The sequence below is a fragment of the Peromyscus maniculatus genome, chromosome 3 (genome assembly GCF_049852395.1).
Source record: "Peromyscus maniculatus bairdii isolate BWxNUB_F1_BW_parent chromosome 3, HU_Pman_BW_mat_3.1, whole genome shotgun sequence".
Classification (NCBI taxonomy): domain Eukaryota; kingdom Metazoa; phylum Chordata; class Mammalia; order Rodentia; family Cricetidae; genus Peromyscus; species Peromyscus maniculatus.
The window spans coordinates 106,069,213-106,094,191 of NC_134854.1; the positions used below are offsets into that span (position 1 = coordinate 106,069,213).

At 51.5% G+C, this 24,979-nt stretch overlaps 1 protein-coding gene across 21 annotated transcripts in view; it reads left to right on the plus strand.

Moving 5' to 3' along the window:
* Dysf (dysferlin) overlaps positions 1 to 24,402 on the plus strand; it is a 205,312-nt gene extending 180,910 nt beyond the window's left edge. For all 21 annotated transcript variants that reach the window (XM_042273544.2, XM_006991530.4, XM_006991528.4 and 18 more), the window contains 12 exons: positions 645 to 736; positions 2,166 to 2,336; positions 3,056 to 3,198; positions 5,338 to 5,477; positions 6,477 to 6,565; positions 6,835 to 6,930; positions 7,355 to 7,496; positions 11,667 to 11,766; positions 17,198 to 17,376; positions 19,806 to 19,915; positions 21,133 to 21,280; positions 24,162 to 24,402. In XM_042273544.2, coding sequence (XP_042129478.1) covers positions 645 to 736; positions 2,166 to 2,336; positions 3,056 to 3,198; positions 5,338 to 5,477; positions 6,477 to 6,565; positions 6,835 to 6,930; positions 7,355 to 7,496; positions 11,667 to 11,766; positions 17,198 to 17,376; positions 19,806 to 19,915; positions 21,133 to 21,280; positions 24,162 to 24,200 — 1,449 coding nt within the window. In that variant the 3' untranslated portion in view covers positions 24,201 to 24,402. The remainder of the gene's footprint in view (positions 1 to 644; positions 737 to 2,165; positions 2,337 to 3,055; positions 3,199 to 5,337; positions 5,478 to 6,476; positions 6,566 to 6,834; positions 6,931 to 7,354; positions 7,497 to 11,666; positions 11,767 to 17,197; positions 17,377 to 19,805; positions 19,916 to 21,132; positions 21,281 to 24,161) is intronic.
* Positions 24,403 to 24,979: the final 577 nt, after the last annotated feature.

Genomic DNA, 24,979 nt, shown 5'->3' on the forward strand with positions numbered 1-24,979 from the left:
ACCTACCTCTTCCCATGTGCCAGTGGTCAGGAGTATAGGACACTCACCCTTCCCACTGCTAGGTGTGAGAGGCTGGAAGACCTGGCTGGCCACAGGGTGGGACAGGGTGAGGTATGTCATGGTGCGGTGATGTGGTATGGTGCAGTGTAATGTGGTGAGGTGTGGTATGCTGTGGTGTGATGCAATGTGGCATGGTATGGTGTGGTATGGTATGATGTGACAGAGTATAGTATGGTATGGCATGGTATGGTGTAGTATAATGGTGTGGTAAGATGTGGTTTGTTATAATATAGTGTGGCATGGTAGGCTGTGATGTGTTACAGTATGGTGTGGCATGGTATGCTGTGGTGTGTTACAGTATGGTGTGGTATGTATGCTGTGGTGTGGTGTAGTGTAGTGTGATGTGGTATGGTATGGTGTGATAAGGTATGGTATGGTGTGGTGGGTCTGACATGGTATGATATAGTGTATTGTGCTGTGGTGTGGTAAGGTGTGCTGTGGTGTGGTGTGGTGTCCTGTGGAGGATGGGCCCTGGCCAGACAGGACACTATCTGCATCACAGCTCCCTGATGGCCATTGGAAACCAGAAGCCCCAAAGACACTTTGACCCAGCGATTTTATTCGTTCATTTCTGTGTCCTCCAGTGCGACCCTTACATCAAGATCACCATAGGGAAGAAATCAGTGAGTGACCAGGATAACTACATCCCTTGCACCCTGGAGCCCGTATTTGGAAAGTAAGTGGGAAGTGGCTTGGGTTTGGGGTAGAGGGGCTGGCATGGAAAACTCACAGTTCAGTGGGCAGATGTGGCTGCCACTTAGGAAGTCTTTGTCTCGTGGAGCAGAGCCTTTATTATGGATCTTTTATGTCTGCGAATGCATGCTTAAACCCTGTCAGGAGCTCATGGATAAGCACAGAGACAGTCACCTCAAAGACCAGAGACTGCATGAGTACTCAGAAGGTGCATTTCTTACAGACTGGAGTTCCCATATACCCTTCCCCCAGCTCCTCGTTAGCAGCTTACCTGACTGGTCCCTTTGCCTAAATGAGGATGTTGTCGCTGGTATGTTATGATTAGCCAGGAGTCTTTATGAGGACTTACTGGTTTTCCATCAGTGTCCCTTACTGTCCCTGTCCATTGCAAATGCCAAGTTATCAGCAGTTATTCTTTTAGTGCCCACATGCTTTTATGGGAGTCAGCTAGGGGATGAAGGTAGACCCAAGACAGCCAGGGCATGAGCAACTCTAAGGCAAGAGGAGAGGGCTGAGCGCTGCGGCTTGTGGCTGGCTCCTGGGGGGTCCAGCAAGAGGAGAGGGCTGAGCACTGTAGCATGTGGCTGGCTCCCAGGAGCCCGAGTTCCAGTTTGCTCCTAAGTGTTTTGAGGTGGGGGAGCCCCATGGCTGTTGTTTCTCTAGCACCTGCGGAATCCTGGTCTTCCCATGCAGCGTCCATGCTGGTACCTGTTGGCTCAGTTGAAGTCACTCTGGCTGCAACTTTTGGAGAGACAGCCCCAGCGAGCAGTAGTTTGCTGCCATGCTTAGGAGAGGATGGGGGAGGGGGTGGAGAGAAGGGGTTTCATGAGCTCTGGCACCTGGCACAGGGGTAGTGGTTATGTGGTGTGTGTGTGTGTGTGTGTGTGTGTGTGTGTGTGTGTGTGTGTGTGTGTGTGTGTGTAGACTACACAGGAGCTCCTCCCAAGAACCATTTCCATAAGCCCTCCTTCCATTCCATCTTGGAAGTTGGTGTACAGCCCCAGGAGTCCTGAAAGTAGGCTCTGGGCATGCCCTCCATTACAGAGGTTCCCTTCTCTGTCTCCTGGCGCCACAGAGAAGTACAGGTGTCAGTGTTGTGTTCCATCTCATTCATCTATTCATTGTGGGGTGCGTGAACCAAGTAGCCAGCTCAGTTTAGGAAAACCTGACACACATGAACACATGCACACACACATGTGCACACACATGGGCACACACACATATGCACACACAAAGGTACAGAGACATGGCAAGTACAGCTGCACTGTGGGTGGCTTGTTCTAGAAGTGACAGGAGACCTGCGGGGGGATCCCCTAGGATGGCTTTCAGTCGTCTGCTCTTAGCCCCTTGACTCCCCGCGCTGGGTGGATGCCTCAGGTTCGCCATGTCTGATGCTGCCGGCTCTCCTGCAGGATGTTCGAGCTCACCTGCACCCTGCCTCTGGAGAAGGACCTGAAGATCACACTCTATGACTACGACCTCCTCTCCAAGGACGAGAAGATCGGGGAGACAGTCATCGACCTGGAGAACAGGCTGCTGTCCAAGTTTGGAGCTCGCTGTGGGCTCCCACAGACCTACTGTGTGTAAGTGCCCGAGGCTGGCTGTGGGCCCCCACAGACCTACTGTGTGTAAGTGCCCAAGGCTTATTCTTACTTAGCGCTAGGTGCCAGCCCAGGTGTTCTCTCCTTGAACCCAACTGTTCCCACCCCACAGACACGGAAACAGAGGCTTGTAACTGGCAAGATTAGAACTTAAATCTGTGTATGCGGCTCTTACCATGCCACAATTCAGCCTCTGAGATAGGGTTTCAGTGTAGCCTTGGCTGTCCAGGGACACCCTCTGTAGACCAGGCTGTCCTTAGACTCAGAGATCCACCTGCCTGTGCCTCCTGAGCGCTGAGATTAAAGGCGTGTGCCACCACCGCCTGGCTGCAGTGTCCTGTGACACACACCAAGGTCTGCAGGGGACTGGGTACCCGGAAGGAGAGAGGGAGGGATGATGGAGAGAAGGAAAGAAGACACTATGAAGGAGCTTCAGCTGGGTCTGAGGGAGTTCTGTGACTGGCAGGGCATTCGTGTGTGGCATTCGAGTTCCAGTTTCATGAGCGCTCCAGTCAGTCCTTTGCTCTTTGGGCCTCTGTTTCCCCACCTGTGAGATGGGGACGCTGAGCTATCCAGAAGGGGCACGTGCTGTGACGGTGAAGGGCGGGCAGTGCCGTGTGAGCGTGGGGTCCCCAGGCCACTGAGGGCACCCCCTCTGTGTTCTCGGAGGGTCTCATCTTCGTCTTGTTCTTGGGCTTCAGCTCTGGACCAAACCAGTGGAGAGACCAGCTCCGCCCCTCACAGCTCCTCCAGCTCTTCTGCCAGCAGCACAGGGTCAAGGCCCCCGTGTACCGGACAGACCGAGTGACATTCCAGGATAAGGAATACACCATTGAGGAGATCGGTGAGCTGCCCTGTGGCCCCAGCCATCGCGGGCTTTTTGTCTCATCAGAAAGGCCCAGGTGGACACACACCACATCGGCAGAGTAAAGGAGTACGGGTTTGGAGGTCAGGGTGGAGCCACGTCAGATCTTTGTCCAGAACCATGGTGAAGTCGGAGGAGGAGGGTTAGCCTTGATTGCCAACTTGGCATGGCCTGGAGTAATCTGAGAGGAGCCGCGATTGAGGAATTGTCTAGATCGGGTTGACCTCTGGCCGTGTCTATGAGAGATTGTCTTGGTTGATGGGGGAGGGCTCGGCCCACTGTGGGCGGCACCATCTCTAGGTAGGTGGACCTGGGCTGTGGGAAAAAGCAAGCTGAGCATGAGCGTGTGATTGAGCCAGTAAGCAGCATTCCTCTGGTTTCTGCTTCGGTCCTGTGCTGAATGTCCTCAATGATGGATTATAACCCGGAAGTGTAAGCCCAGTCAGCCCTTTCCTCCTCTAAGCTGCTTTGGGCCAGAGTGTTTTATCACCAGAAAAAAAGCAACCTCGCACAGAAGGCGAGATTTCAGGCAAGTGTGCTGGCAGGACTGAGGTTGGGGCAGGATCTGTCTCCTTTGGCTTTGGTGGTCAGACTTTGGTCAGAGCTTGTGGTATATGTGCCTCTGAGGAGCTCTTGCTACTGAGTTGTGCTAGCCTGCTTGTTTGACCTTGGTGAACATTACCAACCCCCCACACCTAAGCATCTGGGGGCAGCCAACAGGCCTTGCCACACCCCATCCTTGCCCTTGGCTCCACCCAGTGTGGTAGCTGAGATGCCCTGCCACATGCTCTCCATGTGTCTGAGATGCCCACACGCCCACATCGCCCACCCAGGGCAGCTCCAACTCCCTGAGGTGTTTACAGGCCCAGCTGGCCCTGCGCCTCCTGCTCGTTGCAGAGATGTTTGATGTCAGGGCTGGTGCTGAGGTTATAAAAAAGGAAATGACAGCTTTGATGCCTGTGCCCCACCCCCTCCTCCTTGCTCTGTGTTCCTGACTCTCCCAGGGCTTGAGCCAGGCTCAGTCATTAAGAATGTGCGTCTGGTTGAGGGGGGGAGTCTCATTTCCTCTGGGGGCACCCGCCGCTCTGCTAGCAACTTCAGCACAGGGGCTCTAGGTCATTAAATCCTGAGGTCCAGCATCTGCCTCACCTTGCAGATGAAGCCATTGAGGCCAGGGGTACTTAACGGCCTTCTCAAAGTCACCAGTCAACTGGGTGCGGGCCACACTCTTGGCCCTGCAGCACAAACCATATGACAGTGTGCTTGACTCCAAAGAATGGTAACCCAACAGCATACATGAGTGGGTGCGTGGGTGAGTGGGTGTGTGGGTGTGGGAGTCCACATGGGTTTCATCATTCCTGCACTCCTGTAGCCAAGGCCTTGGGTACAGAGATGAGCCTGGCTTCTTCCCTTCATAGTACCTGTCTCCAAGTCACCTGGCAGTGGGGAGCTGTCCCACCAGAAGCGAGAGGCAGAAGAAGCACGTGTTTACCTTTCCTAACCGAGTAGGATCCCAGCTGCCCCAACGCACAGGTGTAGGGCTTCTGCAGGGTTCATATCTGTGAAATGGGGGTGGCAGTGGTACTCAGCCCCTAGGGTCCTTCTAGGGATCAGATATGCTAACATTTATGTGAGCAGTGCATGGCACATGAGTCCTCTGTAGAAGTATTAACTATGATTCCTGAGTGTAGCTACTGCCATTCATACAACTTACATGAACCAGGACATCATTCTGGCATCTGAGTGCTACCAGGTTTGTACAGGTTGTATGTACAGGTTGCTGGGACTCAGAGTTTGGAGTACTTAAGACTAGATGGATGAGTGGGCTTTGGAAGACAAGGAAGATTGTGTGGATGGAAACTAAGAATTTTCCAGAAGAGACTTGTTAGAAAGGACAGCAACAGGGAATCTGTATTTGAAGTCTGGAGTCTGTGGACGGTGACATTTCCCTCGTAGAAAGCAAGGCATAAAGACCAGCACGGTGCATCTTTGTGGGGATGGTCTGTCATGAAGAGGGATCCCTGTGACCCCCAGGAGTTCTACCCAACGTCCAGAGGAAGGCAACACTACTGTCTTGTCTCTCACATCCCCGGTCACTTTTTGTTTTTTCTGGGGCAGAGGCTGGTAGACTCCCGAACCCCCACCTAGGCCCAGTGGAGGAACGCTTAGCCCTGCATGTCCTTCAGCAGCAAGGCCTGGTCCCTGAGCACGTGGAGTCGCGGCCTCTTTACAGCCCTCTGCAGCCAGATATTGAACAGGTAAGTCCTTGTCCCTTGAGCTGTGGAGTCCTTGGACCCCAGAGAGCTACATCCCAAGGGTGGCCACAACAGCCAAAACACCCCGGGGGACTTGGAGATCTGTCACTATCTCCATGGCTCATTTCTTCACAGAGTCATCTCCATGGGCTTTCAGGGTCTAGCCCTTACTGCCTGGGAAACAAAGCTAGAGCTTGCTTTAGGCACAGGTGGGCCTGGCCTCTGCCTTGCCTGGGCGTCTGAAGCCTTTCCATTTCAACCCTGCCTAAGGGTGTCCTCTATCTGCCGTTGTTAGTGGTTTAGTCCCAGAAGGTCATCCTGTACTGAGCTACAGCTGAGGGCTCAGACTAGATCCAGGACCTCTAGAATGGCAGAGGCCCATGGGGAGTGGTTAGGGGGGCTGGAGGCTCCCCTTCTGGAAGACAGGTGAACAAAGAGAACAAGCTTAAGACTGGCAGCCAGGCTGGTTGGAGGAGCCAGGGGAAGCTCTGAGGATGACTCTGAGGGGAGCAGGCTCTTTCCTAGGTGGGCTGGCTCCCAGCCTCCCAGAGCAGCCCAGGTTAAACTCTCTCGTCCTCCAGCCCCTTGATCCTACAGATATTACTGAACCAAGTTATTTTAATTCTTGCATTTTCAGAGAGAGAAAATTTCCTGGGCTTGCCGAGGGAACTAGGCAGGGAAAATGGCTTCTGTCACAGAGACCTGAGTCCTTATGAATACTCTGGCTCCCTGGCCCTCTGTGGCATTGCACACATCATTCCCTGCACACTGGGCCACAGCTGACACATCAGTGTCTCTGAGCAGCCTGTGCCTGGAGGGCTGTGATCTCTCGTCTGTGGTGGGTCCTGCATCTGTGGTGGGTCCTGGGTGCTGAGCCTTTGTCCTGATTCCCAGGTGTGTACACTAGGCAGGTACAGAAATTATGGATGCAATGAGAAATGTGTGTGTGCGCGCGCATGCGCATTCATGTAGAACATGAATAAACTGCTTGTGTCTTTACAGGGGAAGTTACAGATGTGGATTGACCTATTTCCAAAGGTGCTGGGCCGGCCTGGACCCCCTTTCAACATCACCCCGCGGAGAGCTAGGAGGTACTAGCCTGGCCATGGGCTCTAGCTGGGCTGGAGGCAGGAGAGCCACAGCAACTGTGAACTGTGGGAGAGAAGGAAGAAGGTTGCCTGTTGGACAGGTTTGGTTGGGTTCACTGGGATCTTGGAACCCAGCTTGTTTGGGTCTGGCCAAGTGTCCAGCCAACCAGGTGGAAGGACTCCTTGGATGAGCTGACCAGTCAGGTGGGGACATCATATCCTTGCTGGAGGACCTATGCAGATACATTCTCCCTGCCCACCCCCCACCACAGGTTTTTCCTACGTTGTATTATTTGGAACACAAAAGATGTGATCTTGGATGACCTCAGCCTCACGGGGGAGAAGATGAGTGACATCTATGTGAAAGGGTAGGGTCCCCTCGTTTTCCACCTGGGCCAGCTCCAGACACCCCCCTGCTCCCAGGGGTGGGTGGGGGTGTTCTCTGTGCAGATCTGTGGTATGGAGATGGAGAAGATGCCCATCTAAGGAAGGCCTCACAGTGGTGGTCTGCACCTTTGGGGAGTCATTTCCCTCAATTTCTTTGAGCTATAAAATGGTGAGGACCGAGGATCCTCTTGGGGGACCTGCTGAGACATTAGATGGTCCCTTTCTGTGGTATGCTGTGGGCACCACGGCGATTTCCTGGGAATCCCTTTTCCAAGTTCCTTCCCTTCCACACTCTTTACTGGTCCAAGTCAAGGTCGCCCACCTGGTTGTGGAGGTCTGTGGGAGATGTCCTGGAATTTGTGAGCTTTGGACTGATGAGGACTGTCCTCTTCCATGTGTGGCTAGCTGGATGGTGGGATTTGAAGAACACAAACAGAAGACAGATGTGCACTACCGCTCCCTTGGTGGCGAGGGCAATTTCAACTGGAGGTTTGTGTTCCCGTTCGATTATCTGCCCGCCGAGCAAGTCTGTGCTGTCTCCAAGAAGGTGAGTGGCCCTTGGCCTGGGGATCAGGCTCTCGTGGCTTCACACTGCTGGGTGATTACGGCTGACACCGATGCATTCTCTCTGCTACCCCTGCAGCTCTGACCCCTATCTCCGTTACCCTCAAGGGTGTCACCACCATCTCTGTACCCCATGTCTTTTTCCTTTTCTGCGAGTATTACTGTTGCCAGTGTCTCTACCTGTCAGGATGACCCACAACCACACAACACACACCTAACACACAGTCGAGTTCAAGCTCTGCTGCCACTGCCTATCTCAGCATTCCACACACACACTTAGCAGTGTGGAAGAACCTGGGGCCTGAGGCAGAAGAGTCTGGAGGCCTAGTATGGCCATCACAGGGCAAAGGGTAGAACCAGCTGTGTACTGCTCAGAGGGCAGAGCTGGCCTGCGCAGGGTGGGACGTGGGGATGGGGGTTGGCTTAGATTCTTAGCAGCTCTAAATTTAGGTCTCTGGTCTCTGCAGTCTTGAATGGTCCAAGTTCAAGATGGCAGCCTCTTCCCCACACCTGACCTACCCTATAAGGTCAGCACAGCACAATGCATGGGCATGGGACCATGTGGGTCTTCAGCTGGGATGGTTTGAGGAAGGCCCGGTGATGCCTTCAACCCCCTTCCTCCTTTGATACCAATGGCTCCTGGAGGAGCCCCCCTCCCCTCTCAGAGAACATGCCTGCATAGGCTTGGGTACTGTTGGTCTGATTTCTACCCAGAGGCAGCTCATTACAGCCTCGGCGACACCTGTCTCTCCAGGCCCCAGTGGGCCTTTACCTTGAAGGAAAGTCCAAATACACTGGCTTCCTGGACCTCTGAATTCTCTTCATTGACCACCCCCCCCAAACCTTCCCAGCCCAACACACAGACTCATCTGCACCTCAGAGAAACCAGAGTGTCTTGCCAAACATTCAGAAGCCCTCCAAAAGAAAATAGGGATTTATCAGGGTTGTGTGAAGTCCAGAAGTGGCCAGGCTCTCTAGAAGCTTTGTGCTTCAGCAGACACTGTGCCTGTCTGAGAGACTTCATCAAACATAGAAGGACCTCTCCTCTAGCTGTGGACGGGGAGGGTGAAGCCAGGAGCAAAGCCGAAAGACCAACACTGTACACACCATCTCCAGGGCTCAGGGAGCCCTGCAAGGGGGTAGGCCTGGGTGGGGAAATCAAGGCAGAGATGCACATTGGTTGCTTGAATGGGAGGGGTCACAGCCTTTTTTTTTTTTTTTTTTTACCACACTGGGGGGATGTGGCCAGGCCTGTCTGGAGCAAGGGCTTCCTGTTTTCTTCAGTGAAGTAAGAAGAGAATTTGGTACTAGGACGAGTGATTTGAGATGGATGGAAAAACGGGGAGTAGCTGTAATGATGACGAGAGACGTGCACCCATGCACGCCCACGTGGCCGCGTAAGGAGGGGGTGGAGGAGGGGTGGGGTGAGGGTGTGCTGGTTGGTAGCGGAGAACTGTCACCTGGCAGTTCTGAGGACCAGTGTGGCAGGTGCTGGCTACCAGCCAGGCTGGCCCTGCTCTGGCACCCACGGTGTTCTGTCTCTGTGGAAGGCCCTGGTAAGAAAGGGAAGCTGGCTGACTCACAAAGGGAGTCCAAACAGAATGGCTCGTTTAGGCCACAGGGAAAGAGTGCCATTGGCCTGGTGGAAGAAGGAAGGGCCCACAAAGGGAGTGGGCTGCAGAGGAGGAAGGTGCCCAGGAGTGAGGCAACACACGCCTAGGAGGAGGAGGAAGAGGAGGAGGAGGAGGAGGAGGAGGAGGAGGAGGAAGAGGAGGAGGAGGAGGAGGAGGAAGAGGAGGAGGAGGAGGAGGAGGAGGAGGAGGAGGAAGAGGAGGAGGGGGAGGAGGAGGAGGCGAGTCCCCACGCAGAGAATGGCTGGAGACAGGAGGGACAGATCAAGTAGAAATGGCCAGGAGGACAGCCGGGCTAGGAGACACTTCTGGGGCTGGATCCTGAGAGGCAGGTGGAGCCTGCCCACAGTGGGGCACTGATTAGCTGGTCTGAAGACAGGATGGGGCGGGTGAGGGGTGGGGGCTGCAAAGGCTGTGAGCTCCCAGGTTCTGGCTGCAGAAGCAGCCCTCTGCCATGAGGTTTGGGGCCCCTGGCAGGCGGGCAGGCCCTCCAGGGACCCCATTAACCAGACGAGACTGTCATAAAATACAAGGTCTCCTTTCATCCCACTTTTTTGAACCACCGCCGGTTGTTCAGCCGTATTCCCCACCTGGAGTCCAGCACACCCACCAGGGCCTGCCATGCAGGCAGGCCCCCACCCTGCAAATAAACAGCTAGTAAAAGGGCCCAGGCCGGGAGCATAATGAGCGCCTGGGACCTGGGGGGGTTCGTTCCCCAGGCTGAGCCCCTGACCAGCTGCTCCCACCAGGGGCTGTTTGAACCTCGGGCTCATTACTGAGCCCGTAAACCAGCCTGCTGAGGAATGGGGAGGTTGCTGGTGGCCCTGCAGGCAGCCTGGAGCTGGCTGTAAAAGCTGGCTAGAGGAAGCAGGCACCTGCAGGAGGCTGGGCCAGGCAGCCAAGCAAGGAGGCAGAGACAGAGACGGGTGGCTGGGGCCCCGCCTTGGTCTGCTTTCCTTCAATGCGGCCCAGGCTATGGCGCTGTGCGTAATGGACACTCTTTGTGGACAGTGGCCACAGTCTTCCCTTAGGAAGCTTGGTGATGTGTGTGTGTGTGTGTGTGTGTGTGTGTGTGTGTGTGTGTGTGTGTGTGTGTGATTATGAAGGCTGGGGTGTTCATGGCAGGTTTGATGGGCTCCTCAGCTACCTGTTGCTGTTGCTGTAACACTGTCCCTGATAGAAATGTAAGGGATGAAATGTTTATTTGGGCTGATGGTTTAAAGAGAGACGGTCCATCATGAAAGACATAGTGATGTGACTCCCATAGTGTGGGGAATGTGCAGTGACTTCTCCACAGAACCGGAAGCAAGGAGGGGAGGCGGCTAGTACTTAGCTGTCCTCCTCCTTTCCCCCTTTCTATTCATTCTGGGAACCCAGCCCCTGAGATGATGCCTCCTTTAGGGAGGATGTTTGCCCTGTTAAACCTTCCTGGAAACACCCTCACAGACACAGCTCTTTGTGTGTCTCCTAGGTTATTCTAAATACTGTCAAGTTGACATAGAAGATTAACCATCTCCATGGCATCTGGGGCCAGACACTCCTGTGGTTACCTGGGCCAACCTGATCTAATTCCCCAGCTTGTACCAGGAGATGTGGGGCCAGGTCTCAGGTTGGCCCCACAGGATGTTTCTTATACATGCTACCTGCTCAGGTTGTTCCACAGTGAAAGAGAAGCCCAGTGACAGTCCTCCAGGTGGAGAATGCTTAGACCCATTGGCCAACTCACTCCCACATCTCTCAGATGCCTGGTTCCAGAAGGAACTGATCTGTGGGCTATGGGAGAGAAGTTACAAGGCCAAGTGTCCTCTTCTAGCAGGAAGGGGAAACTTCTTGGTGGGCCCTGGAGGTGGGGATGAGCTAGAGGAGTAGGAAGGAGGATCTGGGGACCTGCCTCAGTGCCAGCTACTTACAGCAGTGTGCCTTGCTTCCTCTCAACAACAGCTGGGGGTACACTCTGATGCTCTCTGCCAGCCCACACGTCCCAGAGACCACATATGCAAAGCCCCATTTAGGGCTGAGAGCAGGACCCTGGAACCCGACTGCCTGGGTTTGAATCCCAGCTTGCCACTCCCTATTCTGTGCCCTTGGACACTCTATGTGCTTTGGGTTTCTCAGCTGAAAGTTTGCATCTCCTTCTTAGGTTGTTGGAAGACAGTTTAGGACCCAGCCTAGGGAATGGTGCCACCCACAGTATGCCAGATCCTTCCTATATCAATGAACAATTAAGACAATTCCCCACAGACATGCCCACAGGCCGACAACTTCTAGACAGTTCCTCAACTGAGACTCTTATTTCAGGTGATTCTAAGTTGTGGCAAGTTGACATTAAAAACCAGCTATCACACCTCTGACCATGGTCAGGCCCTTCCTAGTCTTCCTGCTAGGACCTGGCTTGGACATGACCCTCAGGGATACACTGCTCCAGCCTGTACCCTGTAGCCTCCCAGGCTAGCAGGGCTTCCCTGTTTGAGGCTGTGGACAAACTTTTCTAACATTGCTTCCTTAATCCTACTCTGGGTCAGGATGCCTTCTGGAGACTTGACAAGACAGAGAGCAAGATCCCAGCACGCGTGGTCTTCCAGATTTGGGACAACGACAAGTTCTCTTTTGATGACTTTCTGGGTAAGTCTCATTTCTATCCTTCTGAGCTTCCCTCAAGAAGTTCAGGGTCAGTGAGTCCCCAGCTTAAGTGCAGTGTGTAACACAGAACACTGTCAGATCAGGGTGACTTTGGAGTGGGTCCTTAGCAGAGGTGATCCTTGAGCTGTGTTAGATAGTGGGACTCATGAGGAAGAGCAGGGGCATGGGCAGAAGCCAGTGCAGGGGTCATCACAGCTGGCCTCATTTCTGACAGGGAGGCCACGGTTCATGCCAGTTTAGCAGTACAGAGGCCAGAAATGTGAGGACCAGGTCACTGCTTATCTTTGTGCCTCAGAGACTGTCCTAATGAACAGGGCTGTGGTTGGGCAGCCTGAGAAACCAAGCTGAGGCACGGGAAGCTGGGCTGAAGGGTAGGCATGAAGACAAGGTAGACGGTATGGGGCCAGCAGGGGATGCTGGGAGAGAAACAGGTTAGTAACAGCCCTACCGAAAGTGGGAAAATGATGAAACGTGGTCTGTCCATACCTGTGTATTGTTCATAAACACAAAGAAAAGAGGTACTGCTCCCGACTCCATTTGGGGGACCTTGAAAATGTGCTAAGAGGCAGAGGAAGAGACAAGTACTACATAATTCCACATCTAGCCCACACCCGACAGATCTGAAGAGGGGAAGAAGGCCAGGGAGGCGATTCTGTCAGCAAAGTGTTTGGTGTGCAAGCCTGAGGACTTGGCTTCCAGCCCAAAACGTATGTGTTTTTTTTTTTTTTTTTTTTTTTTTTTTTTTTTTTTTTTTTTTTTTTGGTTTTTCGAGACAGGGTTTCTCTGTGTAGCTTTGCGCCTTTCCTGGAGCTCACTTGGTAGCCCAGGCTGGCCTCGAACTCACAGAGATCCGCCTGCCTCTGCCTCCCGAGTGCTGGGATTAAAGGCGTGCGCCACCAACGCCCGGCCCATGTTTTTGTTTTTTTTTTTTTAAAGCCAGATGTGGCGGCATTTACTTGTGATCTCAGAGCTGGGGAGGCAGAGATAGGCAGATTCTTGATACTCATTAGGGACTCAATGTAGTCTACTCGGCCAGCTCCAGGCCAGTGAAGGACCTTGTCTCAGAAAACAGCTCCTGAGGAACAACATCTGAGGTTGATTTCTGGCCTTTAAAGGCACAGGTACATGTACACATATTCGACTGTACAAACGTGAGCACACACACACACACACACACACACACACACACACACACACACACACATCCAAAGCAGGGAAGAGTAGACTAATGGGAAGCATGGGGAGCCAGTGTCTGATAGACAAAAAGACAGGTTTCTTTCTAGGTGCTGGAAATATTTGGAATTAGGTGGAGGTCTATGGTAGCACAACTCCTGACCGTAGATTTGAACATGCTCAGAGTGGTGGATTTTTTAGAAATTCAAGATTTGCTTTTATTTTATACATATGAGTATTTGTTCTGCAATCATGTATGTGCACCATGTCCATTACCAGTGCCCACAAAGTCCAGAAGAGGGCATCAGATCCTGTTGTGGGAATTTGCTCCACCAATGACCTTGGGGTATCTGGCCCGATAGAGGCATGTTTTTTTTTTTTTTTCTGGGTACATGAAAACTGAGGTAGTGCTTAAAACTGAGGAGGGGGTGCAGACCATCCCACAGCAAGATCCCCTGTAAATGGAGTTACAGATGGCTGTGATCCATCATATGGGAGCTGGGTATCAAACCTGGGTCCTCTGCAAGGGCAGCAAGTGCTTTTAACTGCTGGGCATCTCCAGGCCCTAGAGTGGTGTATTTCGTGTTATGTGAATTTTATCACTATTTGAAACAAATAGTAAAATCATAACAAAGGCAGCCTGGGAGGTCAGGACCCCTGGTTTCAAGTTCTTCCCTGTCATCTGGCAGCAAGAGGGCTTTGGACAGGTCACTGGTGCCCTCCTGGGTGCCCCTTGTCTACAGAAGTCAGAGAGGAATGTGTTTTTGCATAGCTCTAGGTCCTGATGGGCATGCCTGCCTGCCTGTGTGCTGGTCTTCCTGCCCCCCACCCCCACCGGCACTCCAGGGCCATCTGTGGCACATGGGATGGGGATACTTTGGGGAGTTCATTGTAATAGTGGGGTATACAAATGATAGCTCTAAGTTTGAATTTTGTTATTTTATCTGTTCTATACAGGATTCATATAGAAAAATAGAACTAAACAATGTATTTTTCCCTATTTCATCATCCAGAGATAGCCTGGCATATATGAATATAAATGAACACTTCTGCATCATATCCACATTTTATACATATACACATGTATGATGTGTACACTTGAATACCTCCTGTGTGTGTGAATGGGCTTGTCCTCTCCTGACCGTAGTAGGTGTCTATCTACATGGACACCTGCATTACCACACAAATGTCTGCCTGGCATTCCATCAGGCAGATGTACCCTGTTTTGATTGGCTGTATCTCTTGGTTGATGTTGGCCATCTTCAGGTTCTCCGGTGTGAGTGGTCCCACCTCCAGTATCCATCTTTGAACTCATTGTTCACAGTTTCTCACACCAGGCAGAAGATCTCTCAAGTCTTTGCACGTTTTCACAGATCTGAAGCACTTTGTTCAGCTGCTGCTCAGGAAGGTTTCACCTGTGCTCTGTATGAACTAGGGCACCACTGCGCCTAAACACTGGCTTTTGCTATTATTTCTTTAGAAATAATTCCTAACGTGCTATTTTATTTCTCATTTGTATTTGTTGTTTGTGAGGTAGAACTTTAAAATATATCTATTGTTATACTATTGGTGATTCTTTTTCATGGTTTTGGCATGTTCATTTTTTTAATTATTGGTCTTCAGAGATTTTTATATATTAAAGATACATTACAAATCATTTCTACCATTTTTATTTTCAACAATATTTATTTAATTCTTAATATGTGTCTCTGTGTGTGTTTCTACACATGAATGCAGATGCCCGTGGAGTTTAGAGGCACGTGCTTCTGCTGGAACTGGAACTACAGGTGGTTGTGAGCTGTCCAGCATGGAAGCTGGGAGGGTCCTATACATGTTCTTACCCACTGAGCCATCTCCCCAGACCCTGCCTTTAAATTTTGTATGAAATCTTTTTTAAAAAACAGATATTTTGGCATCAGCCTATCCTTTATTAATGAGGCTTTGGAAAGTTTATTTCAAAAGAAAATTTCATTTTTACTGAGAAAATAAACAACATTCAAAATGGTAAACAGGTTTTTTAAAATGAAACTTAAGCCATTAACAAACACTGCCTTTGGGTACCTCAGATTTCTCTTCTCCACCCTAGACTGCATTTTCTAATCACATATTTTATGTCTCAAAAGAGAAACAGAGAACTTGGCCCATGTATGCCATCAGAAGTCTGTAGGCATCATGGGAGGAAAATGATTCATGTCCACCAACAGATGATTGGAAAAATAAAATGTATCGTCTCCCTACGGCAATATGATTCAACTGTAAAAGACATATTGACATACAGGGATATGTATGTCAGACTGAAAACATTTTGCTCAATGAAATAAATCAGACACCTAAGGGCAGATGTTTGTAACTGTAAGAGCCATGTCCACACAGACAAGATAACACTGGCATCCAGGGCTGAGGAGACAAGAGAGTTAGTTACTGCTGAGCAGGCAGTTCCTCTTTGAGGATGAGAACTCTCTGGAAATAGTGGGGACAGCTATGTGACATCGCGACGCTATCTAATGCCACCGAATTGGAATTAGTGGGGGTTGGCAGATGGCTCAGTGGGTAAAATGTTTTCCATGCAGAAGAATGAGGATTTGAGTTTGGACCCCACACTCATAAAGAAACAAGCGTGGCAGCATGTGTCTGTAATCCCAGCGCTGGGGAGGTGCAGACAGGCTCACTGACCAGTCAACTGATCTTTGAGCCCCAGGGTCAGTGAGAGGTGCTGTCTCAGAAAATTGAAAAAGTTGGTGGAGAGTGACTAGGGAAGGCATCTGTCTTAGTTAGGGCTTCTATTGCTGTGAAGAGACACCATGACCACAGCAACTCTTATAAAGGAAAACATTTAATTGGGCTCACAGTTTCAGAGGGTTAATTCATTACTGTCATGGCAGGAAGCAAGGCAGCATGCAGGCAGCCATGGTGCTGGAGAGGTATCTGAGAGATCTACATCCCGATTGGCAGGCAGCCACTGGCCTGGCTTGAACATCTGAGTGATATTCCCAGTGACACACTTCCTCCAACAAGGCCACACCTACTCTAATAAGGCCACACCTCCTAATAGTGCCACTTCCTCTGAGTCTATGGAGACCATTGTTTTTCAAACCACCACAACACCTAATATCAACCGTTGGCTTCTACATAAATGCACACTCACATGCACATCCCCATACATCTGTGTACTCACCCACACACCCTGTCCTAGTTTGCTTTCTAATTGCTGTGATAAACACCACAACCAAAAACAAGTGGGAGAGGAAAATGTTTGCTTGGTTTACTGGTTACAGTCCATCATCAAGGGAAGCCAAGACAGGAAATTAAGGCATGAAGGAACCTGGAGGCATGGAACAAGAGCAGAAGCCATGGAGGGATGCTGCTTATTGGCTTGCTCCCTATGGCTTGTTCAGCCTGCTTTCTTTCTTTCTTTCTTTCTTTCTTTCTTTCTTTCTTTCTTTCTTTCTTTCTTTCTTTCTTTCTTCCTTTCTTTCTCTCTCTCTCTCTTTCTTTTTGTTTTTGTTTTTTGAGACAGGGTTTCTCTGTGTAGCTTTGCGCCTTTCCTGGAACTCACTTGGTAGCCCAGGCTGGCCTCGAACTCACAGAGATCCAGCTGGCTCTGCCTCCCGAGTGCTGGGATTAAAGGTGTGTGCCACCACTGCCCAGCACACGCTTTCTTATACAACTCAAGACCACCCGCCTAGGGGTGGCACTGCCTAGAGTGGGCTGGGCCCTCCCACATCAATCATTAATCAAGAAAATGGCCACAGATGTTTTCTAATGGAGGTATTTTTTCAATCAAGGTTCCCTCTTCCCAGATGATCCTAGCTTGTGTCAAGTGGAATAAACAAACCTAAGCAGCACACACACAGGCACCTATACTATATGGATGTGTATATTTATATTATATATAGATATGTGTACATATATGTATATATTTTACCATGATAAAAATCATTTTAAGCAAATGAACAGATGAGTGTGTGGAGGCCATGGGTATGTGAAGGGCTTGTACAGTTAGCTATGCTGCAGAAGTGGGCATCTGTGCTCAGGGTGAGGAAACAGAATGGGTAGATTACATACTCGTGCCTGAATGGATGACGGGAGGCTGTGTCAACAGAAGAGGAAATGGACAAGAGCTGGGGAGCTGCTGGAGCGAGGCTGAAGAGGTGACAATGGGCTCCCGAATCTGCCCACCCAGAGTGGTCCTGAATAGACAGTGATTGCTACATCGACTAAGAGCATCCCTCTGCCACAGGTTCCCTGCAGCTGGATCTCAACCGAATGCCCAAGCCAGCCAAGACGGCTGAGAAGTGCTCCTTGGACCAGCTGGATGACACCTTCCACCCTGAATGGTTTGTGTCCCTTTTTGAGCAGAAGACAGTGAAAGGATGGTGGCCTTGCGTGACAGAGGAGGGTGAGAAGAAGATGCTGGCGGTGAGTCCCTTCTCTCCAGCCCAGTGGAGGGCATGGGCTGTCTCTCCCATGGAACCCAGGGACACCGGCACATGCTGTTCCCCCTTCTCTCTGTGTGTATATGTGCATGCTTGTGTGTATGTGAATGGACAGGTTTGGGGCGGGGGAGGTGGCCAAAGGTCAATCTCTGGTACTAATCCTCAGGTACCAGGGTTGTTTTTGAAGACAGGAGCTCTCATTGGCTTCCGGCCCATTCATTAGCTAGGCTGCCTGGCAAGTCACAGGAAACTGCCTGTCTCTGCTCCTCAAGCCCTGAAATTTCAAGCACATCACCATGCCTGGGGTTCTGTGAGGATTCTGGGGATCTAGCTCGGGTCCTAACTCTTGCAGGACAAGCACTTTATTGACTGAGCCCTCTTCCAGGCCCCCCCTCTCTATCTCTTCTTTTCTATCTCTTCTAAGGCTTTCTCCCTCTTCCTATTCCAGCCTTCTCTCTCAAGGCTCCTGTTGTAGGGGAGACCTGTTGAATTGGATAAATGGCCTTATAGAGATTGGTTCCGAATATTTCTGATTGGGGCTTCCTGTTGGAAGGACAGAGGCCATGCCTCTTCTGTTGGTGCAGGACCCATTCAGGGATCATTCTTGCCCGACAGAGGTCTGCTCTGGTGGGTTGGGGAGGGGTGACTAGAGGACTGGGATGAACAGTCCTCTCCTGGAGTCCAAAGCAGCACCAGGGAGGAAGTTAATCTCTGACTGGTTCTTTAGAGAGAGTAGTTGGCCAGCCCTCAAGTGGCCCTTGAAGGAAAATGTCCTTGTACAAAGACTTGTGATAACCATTAAGAAACACATCCCAGAGGGAATTTAGCAGCCAGCTAAATGCAGAGCTAATTCACGGCATAGACACTCATTACACACGAGAAGAGTTATTTCCTAGTAACTAAAGGACTATTTTAAAAGATGCTTTTTGGTCTATTAAATTAGGTTAACAAAACAAACAAACCAGAAACATTCACATTGGTAAAGTTTTGGGAGACAGACCTCAGTTCCTTCAGCCGGGGAAGGCATGGTTTGTTTCACTGTGTGGGGAAGCGATTGGGCACCACACCACGTAGGATTAACGATGTCTATACCCTGGACTTTGCCATCCCATTGCTGAGCTCCCATCTCAAAAAATAACTGGATAAAAATAAAAATTTAGGTTCTGGGATGTTTGTTGTGCTGTTATTTATTCTTTTCAAAGAATTGAAAAAAAAAACATAAAATGAGCCAAAATAAGTAGTATTAAATAAATTATGGTCAACCAACCATAGAGTGCTTTGCAATCATTAGGAACCAAACTTTAAATAATGTATAATTATATAGAGAAATGTCTCTGCAAAGGAAAAAGCTATGGAGCTGCATACACAGTGCTGTGTCTCCCCACACTTGCAGCTCCAGTGAGTAAGAATGTTGGGAACAGGGGTCTGGAGGGATGCCTCAATCTTCCTCTAGAAAAACCCCAGTTCAGTTCCCAGCACCCACAATGGCTGGCTCACAATTATCTGTAACTCTAGTTCAAGGGGATCTATTACCCTCTTCTGGCCTCTTCATACACGCACACACACAATTAAAAATAAAGTTTATTTAAATAAACTTTAACATAAAGTTTAAAATGGTAAAAAAGAATGCGGGGAATACCTGTCTCCACATCGAGTAAGTGGGGTGACTGTCCCTTCTTTATATAGTTCTTTAATTTCTGAATGCTTTTGTGATTAAAACAACCCAATGCTTTTGAAATACATATGGTCATAGTTTGCTTTTCTGTTACAGTGATAAAACACCATGAAAAAATTCAGCTTGAGGAGGAAAAGGTTGTTTGACTTACAGGTCATAGTCCATTACTGAAGGAAGCCAAGGTAGAATTTAAGACAAGAACCTGGAGACAGGAACTGAAGTGGAGGCCATGGAGGAGTGCTGCTTACTGGCTTGCCTCTCTTGACTTGCTCAGCTACCTTTTCTTATACAGCCCAGGACCACCTGCCCAGGGACAGCATCACTCATGGCAATTGACAATTAAGAAAATACTCCACAGACATGCCCAAAGGCCAATGTTTTCTAGACAATTCCTCAGTTGATTCCATTTTGTGTGAAGTAGGCAACTGATGCTAACTATGATGTGCTTATTTTATTTGATGTGTCTGTGTTTGTGCCTGATGTATGTATGTGTACCCTGGGTGTACAGGGTCCAGTCGGTGTCAGAAGAGGGTATGGTGGTTGTGAATCACCATCTCTCTGTGAGCTGGAAATTGAACCAGGTTCCTCTGATTGCGCAGTAAGCACTGCTGAACGATGACCCTAGCCCTACAACCTTGTATTTTTAAAAATAAAAATAGCAGTGTAGTCCTTCTGTCTGTCGTGGGCTGGCTCTGCACTGTCCAGAGGTGCCAATAAGGTTCCATTGATGTCCACAGGGCAAGCTGGAAATGACCTTGGAGATCGTTGCAGAGAGTGAACACGAGGAACGGCCTGCTGGCCAGGGTCGGGATGAACCCAACATGAATCCGAAGCTAGAGGACCCAAGGTCAGTCACTTGCCCCAGGAAGCAGGCCAGTGCCATCTAGGAGGCACCGGATACATAGCTTTACTGTGGTTTAGAGAGATGCAGGCCATGGACACAGCCCTAGCGAACACTGGGCTCTTCAACTAATTCATGAAGCAGGTCCAAAGCCAGGCAGAAGGGGCAGGCCTGTTGTCCTGGTAGTTGAAAGGCTGAGGCAGGAAGATAGTGGGTTCCAGGGCAACCTGGGCTACATAGCAAGACACTGTCTCAAAATCCAAAACACACACACACACACACACACACACACACACAAAAAAAAAACAAAACAAACAAAAACAGGCCCCCCAAAGAAGCTGTTCCTGTGGGTTTTGTGTCAAGCATACTTACTATATTAGAGTCAAGTGTCCTGAAATCTGCCCTGCTGGGTAGTTACCTCCATTTCATAGATGAGACTCCGCTCACCAAAGTTAAATGAGGTCATCCCAGCTTAAAAAAAAGTTGGGAGAGGGGCAGCTGAAATCCTCCAGCCTCCTGGGCAGCTGCTGACGACACTTTTGGGACTCAGTTCTGTGTTTGACACCACTCCCCACCGTGGTCTTGAAAGGGAGTATCGGTGCTGTCCCCATGCTGCGGGGTTAGAGAGCAGGGAGAGGCACCTTGACCCCAGGATGCTGGGGTCCGATGGACAAAGGAGGAAGTCCCAAGACCCAGGGCTAGCCAGCTGATGTTACAAAGGCCAAGAGTGAGGCACAAAGCTCTCTGGGTTCTTTGAGTTGTTTTACTGATCGAGGGGTGGGGTTTGCAGCTCTTGTTGGGAGCGAGTGAGTGCAATGGACTTTTCTGGCTTCTCCATCCTCCCAATGTCCAGCCCGGCCATGTCTGCAGAGGCAGCCAGCCTGGCTTCTCTGGGGGCCAGTGTACCCTCACTCACCAAACAGGGCATCCTGGAAGCTCAGCCCCACTTCCGATCATGCCATCTGTGGCTGAGTACGGGTTCAGAAGGGAAGAGGGGTCCACAAACAAGGGGTCCTGAAGATGGGGCTCGGCAGCACCGAGAACACAAGTGTCATAGGCAAGCATCACCTCAGCAGAGGCTCTGGAGGAGGGGCAGAGGGCATGGAGGCAGGGTGTGCCTCTCCCATAGCCAGGCTATTTGACCCACTGTCCCAGCTAGAGCAGGGTCTGAAGGAGACAGTCCTGCAGAAGAGCTCTGCTGACCCCTGGGATCTCACCTCCAGGCGCCCTGACACCTCTTTCCTGTGGTTCACCTCTCCGTACAAGACCATGAAGTTCATCTTGTGGCGACGCTTCCGGTGTGCCATCATCCTCTTCATCATCCTTTTTATCCTCCTGCTCTTCCTGGGCATCTTTGTCTACGCCTTCCCGGTGAGCAGGCCTGATGTGGGAGATGCTGCCTGGGGGGAGTCCCTTGTTTTCCATGTGTTCCCAGAGTCTGGTGGCAACCAGTGACCTGCTCCAATGAGGAGACAGAACCCCAGGTCTCGGTGTCCCCTAACTGGTAGGAGAGAGACAAAAGATGTCCCTGGGGAATCCTTACTCATTGAGAAAATGCCTAAGAATGACTATCAAGGGACAGGCAGACGGGGAGGGGGTGTATGACTTCCTGGAGGCATGTGAATAAGTGGCTAGCCTGGTGAGCCAGTGAGTTGATTGCAGTTACTCCAGGGTGTGAGAGTCAGAGGCAGTTGCACCACTGAAAAGCCCACCCCTGCATTCCTGGAGCTACCTGCATGCATGACTTGCACAGGAAGCTCCACTGGTTGGAGAGTCTCTTCTTCTGAGCACTGTGTAATACTGGAATAACCTTGGAGGAGGGACTTGTGAATCTTGTAAGTTTCAGGAGCATCCTGGGACTTGTAAGTTTTGTTTGCTTCCTGAGCTTTAACAAGATCAGTTGGGGGGAAATTCACACAACAGGAGGCTTGGACCTAGGGTGGCAGGGGAGCCTGTTGAAGGGTGGGGTGGAGCTGGGTATGGAAGGGAAGGTATGAGGTGGCAGAACAGAGGACAGCACTTGCTAGGTCCTCTGAGGACCTTGATAGAGTGGGGGCTTGGAAAAAGTAGGAACAAGCAGGGATGCATCTGGAGTCCCTCACTGGCAGGGTGTACACTTGGGGTCCCTTTCATCTGGTAGGAATCAACTGGCATCTGACCAAGAGATACCAGGGCCACCACGGCCATACCATCCAGGGCTGCTTGGTCCTTAGCTCCCCGGCTCTGCCTGTGGTGGTATGGGGCAAGCCTCTGTCCTCCGCCTCCTGCTGCCATGCTTGCTGGACTGAGCAGGAAGCTGAAGTTACTGGACAAACTGACTGAGGTCCTGGGTGGGTCTGGGCTGTGAGGGCCGAAGTTTGTGCCATGTGAGGGGATGCTTTAAGGAAAGGCAGACAACAAATACATTGTCCGAGTCAGGTCTCCTCTGGGTGGGCAGCAAGTTCAGTGTCCTGTGGGCTGAGCTGCCACCAAAGGTGACCTGGGATCGGTGTCTGGCAGTTGGGCCAGCTAGGGCTGGGGAAGTGAGGTAGAGGTCTAGCCCCCTCTTCTGGCCTGACTCAAGTCACATTCTCTCACTTGGTATGGTCAGCTTCTACTCAGAGAATGGGGTGGCTTGAGGGAGTAGGTGTGTGTGCCTGGGAGGGGAGGGCCTGAGGACCACAAGGGAGAAGCCGTGAGGCAGATGCCCTAGGTAGAAGTTAGGACACTGATGATTACCGCCGAGAGTTAGAAGACAGAGCTGGTGTCTACTCTGCTTCTCCAGCTATGGCCCAGGGAGCATCCGCTTCGGTGTTGCTGGGAAACTTCTGGGATGCAGAGTTCTGGGCTGGCTCAGCAGGACGCTGCCCTCTAGCACAGGAAGGAAGGAAGGAGTAACCCCCTGTTGTAGGAGATGGAGCATTGTTCTTGAACTTAGGAACATGGTTTCCGCCGACTTCCCACCAGCCTCTGTGTGTGAGACCTTGCGTGTGGAAGGGGCTGGACTGTGTGAGCCCCAAGTTTCTGATAGGCACAGGTCGGGTTTGTTTGTGTTTTCGAGCTGCTGCGAGTTAAGCTGAGTCCCTTACTTAAGGACCTGGAGAGCAAGAGCGTGCCCCAAGTGCCATCACCATGGCTATTTTGGTGCCTACCCTGCCCAGCTGGGCCCAGCCCTGTGAGGCCCACGAGTGGCTGGCCTAGGTTTCAGAGCTGTGGCTGGAAGAAAGGCCAGTCCTATCTAGCCTGGGGGTCTTCTTGTTCCTGGCTCTTGAAGACAGCTGAGGAACACTTTTGGGGACTGAGCGGAGAGTCTCTTCTGGTGCCCGGGCTCCAGTAGCTAAGTTACACTCCTTTCATTTCCCCGAGCGTCTTCTTGATGTGCTGACCTCCTGGAGCAGCATGTGGAACACAGGTGGATTCAGGCCAGGGCTTCAGGCTTCGGGGGCCAGCAGGATCAGGATATATACCTTCTGTGTGCAGGCCTGGCTACCGCCCAGAATCCCACTTCTGTCTATCCAAGTCCCCAGTCACCTGGTCTCTTTCATGAAGGCGGGGCCTGTCAGCTCACCTGCTTTCAGCCAGTTCTAGCCAGTGCAGGGCACCCGTCTTGTCAGACCACCCCCATGGTCTTGGAGAGTCCCCTAGGAAGGGTGAGGGGGGACTTCTGACTCCTCTGGCCCCTCTGAGCCTGCTGGGAGCGGGGCCAGACTGGGGCGGCAGAAGCGATTTGGCGGGGAAGGAGGGCCGGCTTTGTTTCCAGGGTTGGCTTTCCAGGCCGGCGCTGGAGAACATGCTGTCCCAATTAAGAGCCCTGTGTTGTGTTGTGTGTTTTCATGGCGTCTGGGGGGGAGTGGTGGGGAGCAGAGGCTGCTGTCAGGCCTGCAGCAGGAAGGGCTTTGTGGAGGGTGACCCATCTCTGAGGCTGGCCCCTGTTTTGGGTTGTCCTAGGTACCCACACCCCACTCTCTGGCTTGCTGGGTAGTGGCTTGGTGATGAGTTAGCCCTGGGCCCCCCCTTGGCGTGTATGAGAGTAGGGGGCTAGGAACCGTGGAAATGGCCGGAGTCAGCTTTGCTGGATGGATGAGAGTGCCCTAAGGGTAGAGTGTGGAGCCTGTCGTGGGCTGGTGGTGGGAAGGGCAGGCTGCAGACGAGTAGTGAAGACCCAGGAGCCCAAATGCGCGCCTGCAGCTTTCCTCAGCCCCAGTGAGAACAGCTCCCCCCGAGCTTTCCCTGAAGGGCTGACCACGTGTCTGTATCCTTGTCTTCCTCCTAGAACTATGCTGCCATGAAGCTGGTGAAGCCCTTTAGCTGAAGATGTCTACTCTGGAGAAGGGGTCACAGGCTGCTTCCTGGCCCAGGACTGGCTGCTCCTCCGTTCCTCCGGGGCCTGGTGGTCTTGCACATGCTCCCTGAGTTCTTGGGATTACTCTGTTTTCATCGTCCTTTTCTCCCCCAACCCAACTCTCTTTGGAATGAACTCTTGGCTATCTCAGGATAAAGCAGACAGATCCCCAGACTGTGTTACTGTGTGTCTACAGTCCCTGAATGAGGGAGACTGGGGGGTGGGAGGGGGTTGTCTGTGGAGACCGGGGTGCCAGTGGGGTGCTGTCAGTTCTGGGCCAGCATTTTGGAGGCAGAAGCAGCTAGGGTGGAGGCCTTGAGGCTTGATATCTGACCCAGTGGCCAGTACCATCTGTCCCCTCCCTTCTGAAGAGCCCCTCCCCTCCTCCCCGCTTGAGCCCCCACCTTTCTGGGGAAGCTATCATTTGTTCAGGTAAGAGACGCAGACTGGGAGGGTGGCCTGACCTCTGACTTTGACCTCGTCACACACACTTCCTCCCTCTTCTCCGCTTCCACACCCTGCTTAAAATATCGGCCTGGATTCAGACACCTTTTACTTGTGGTCTGAAGCTTGGCCTTGGCGTTGTTCTGAAATTTCCTGCGGGAACCAGACTAATCCTCCAGAGCAGCAGGAGCGCACTCAGAAAACGCAGAGCTGGAAGCCTTTGCTCCAAGGCTTCAGGAGAGAGGCCTCTGCCTCAGGGCAGGGAACGCTGGCTGTCTCTTCCTGTCGAGCGGGAGGCTTCTCCT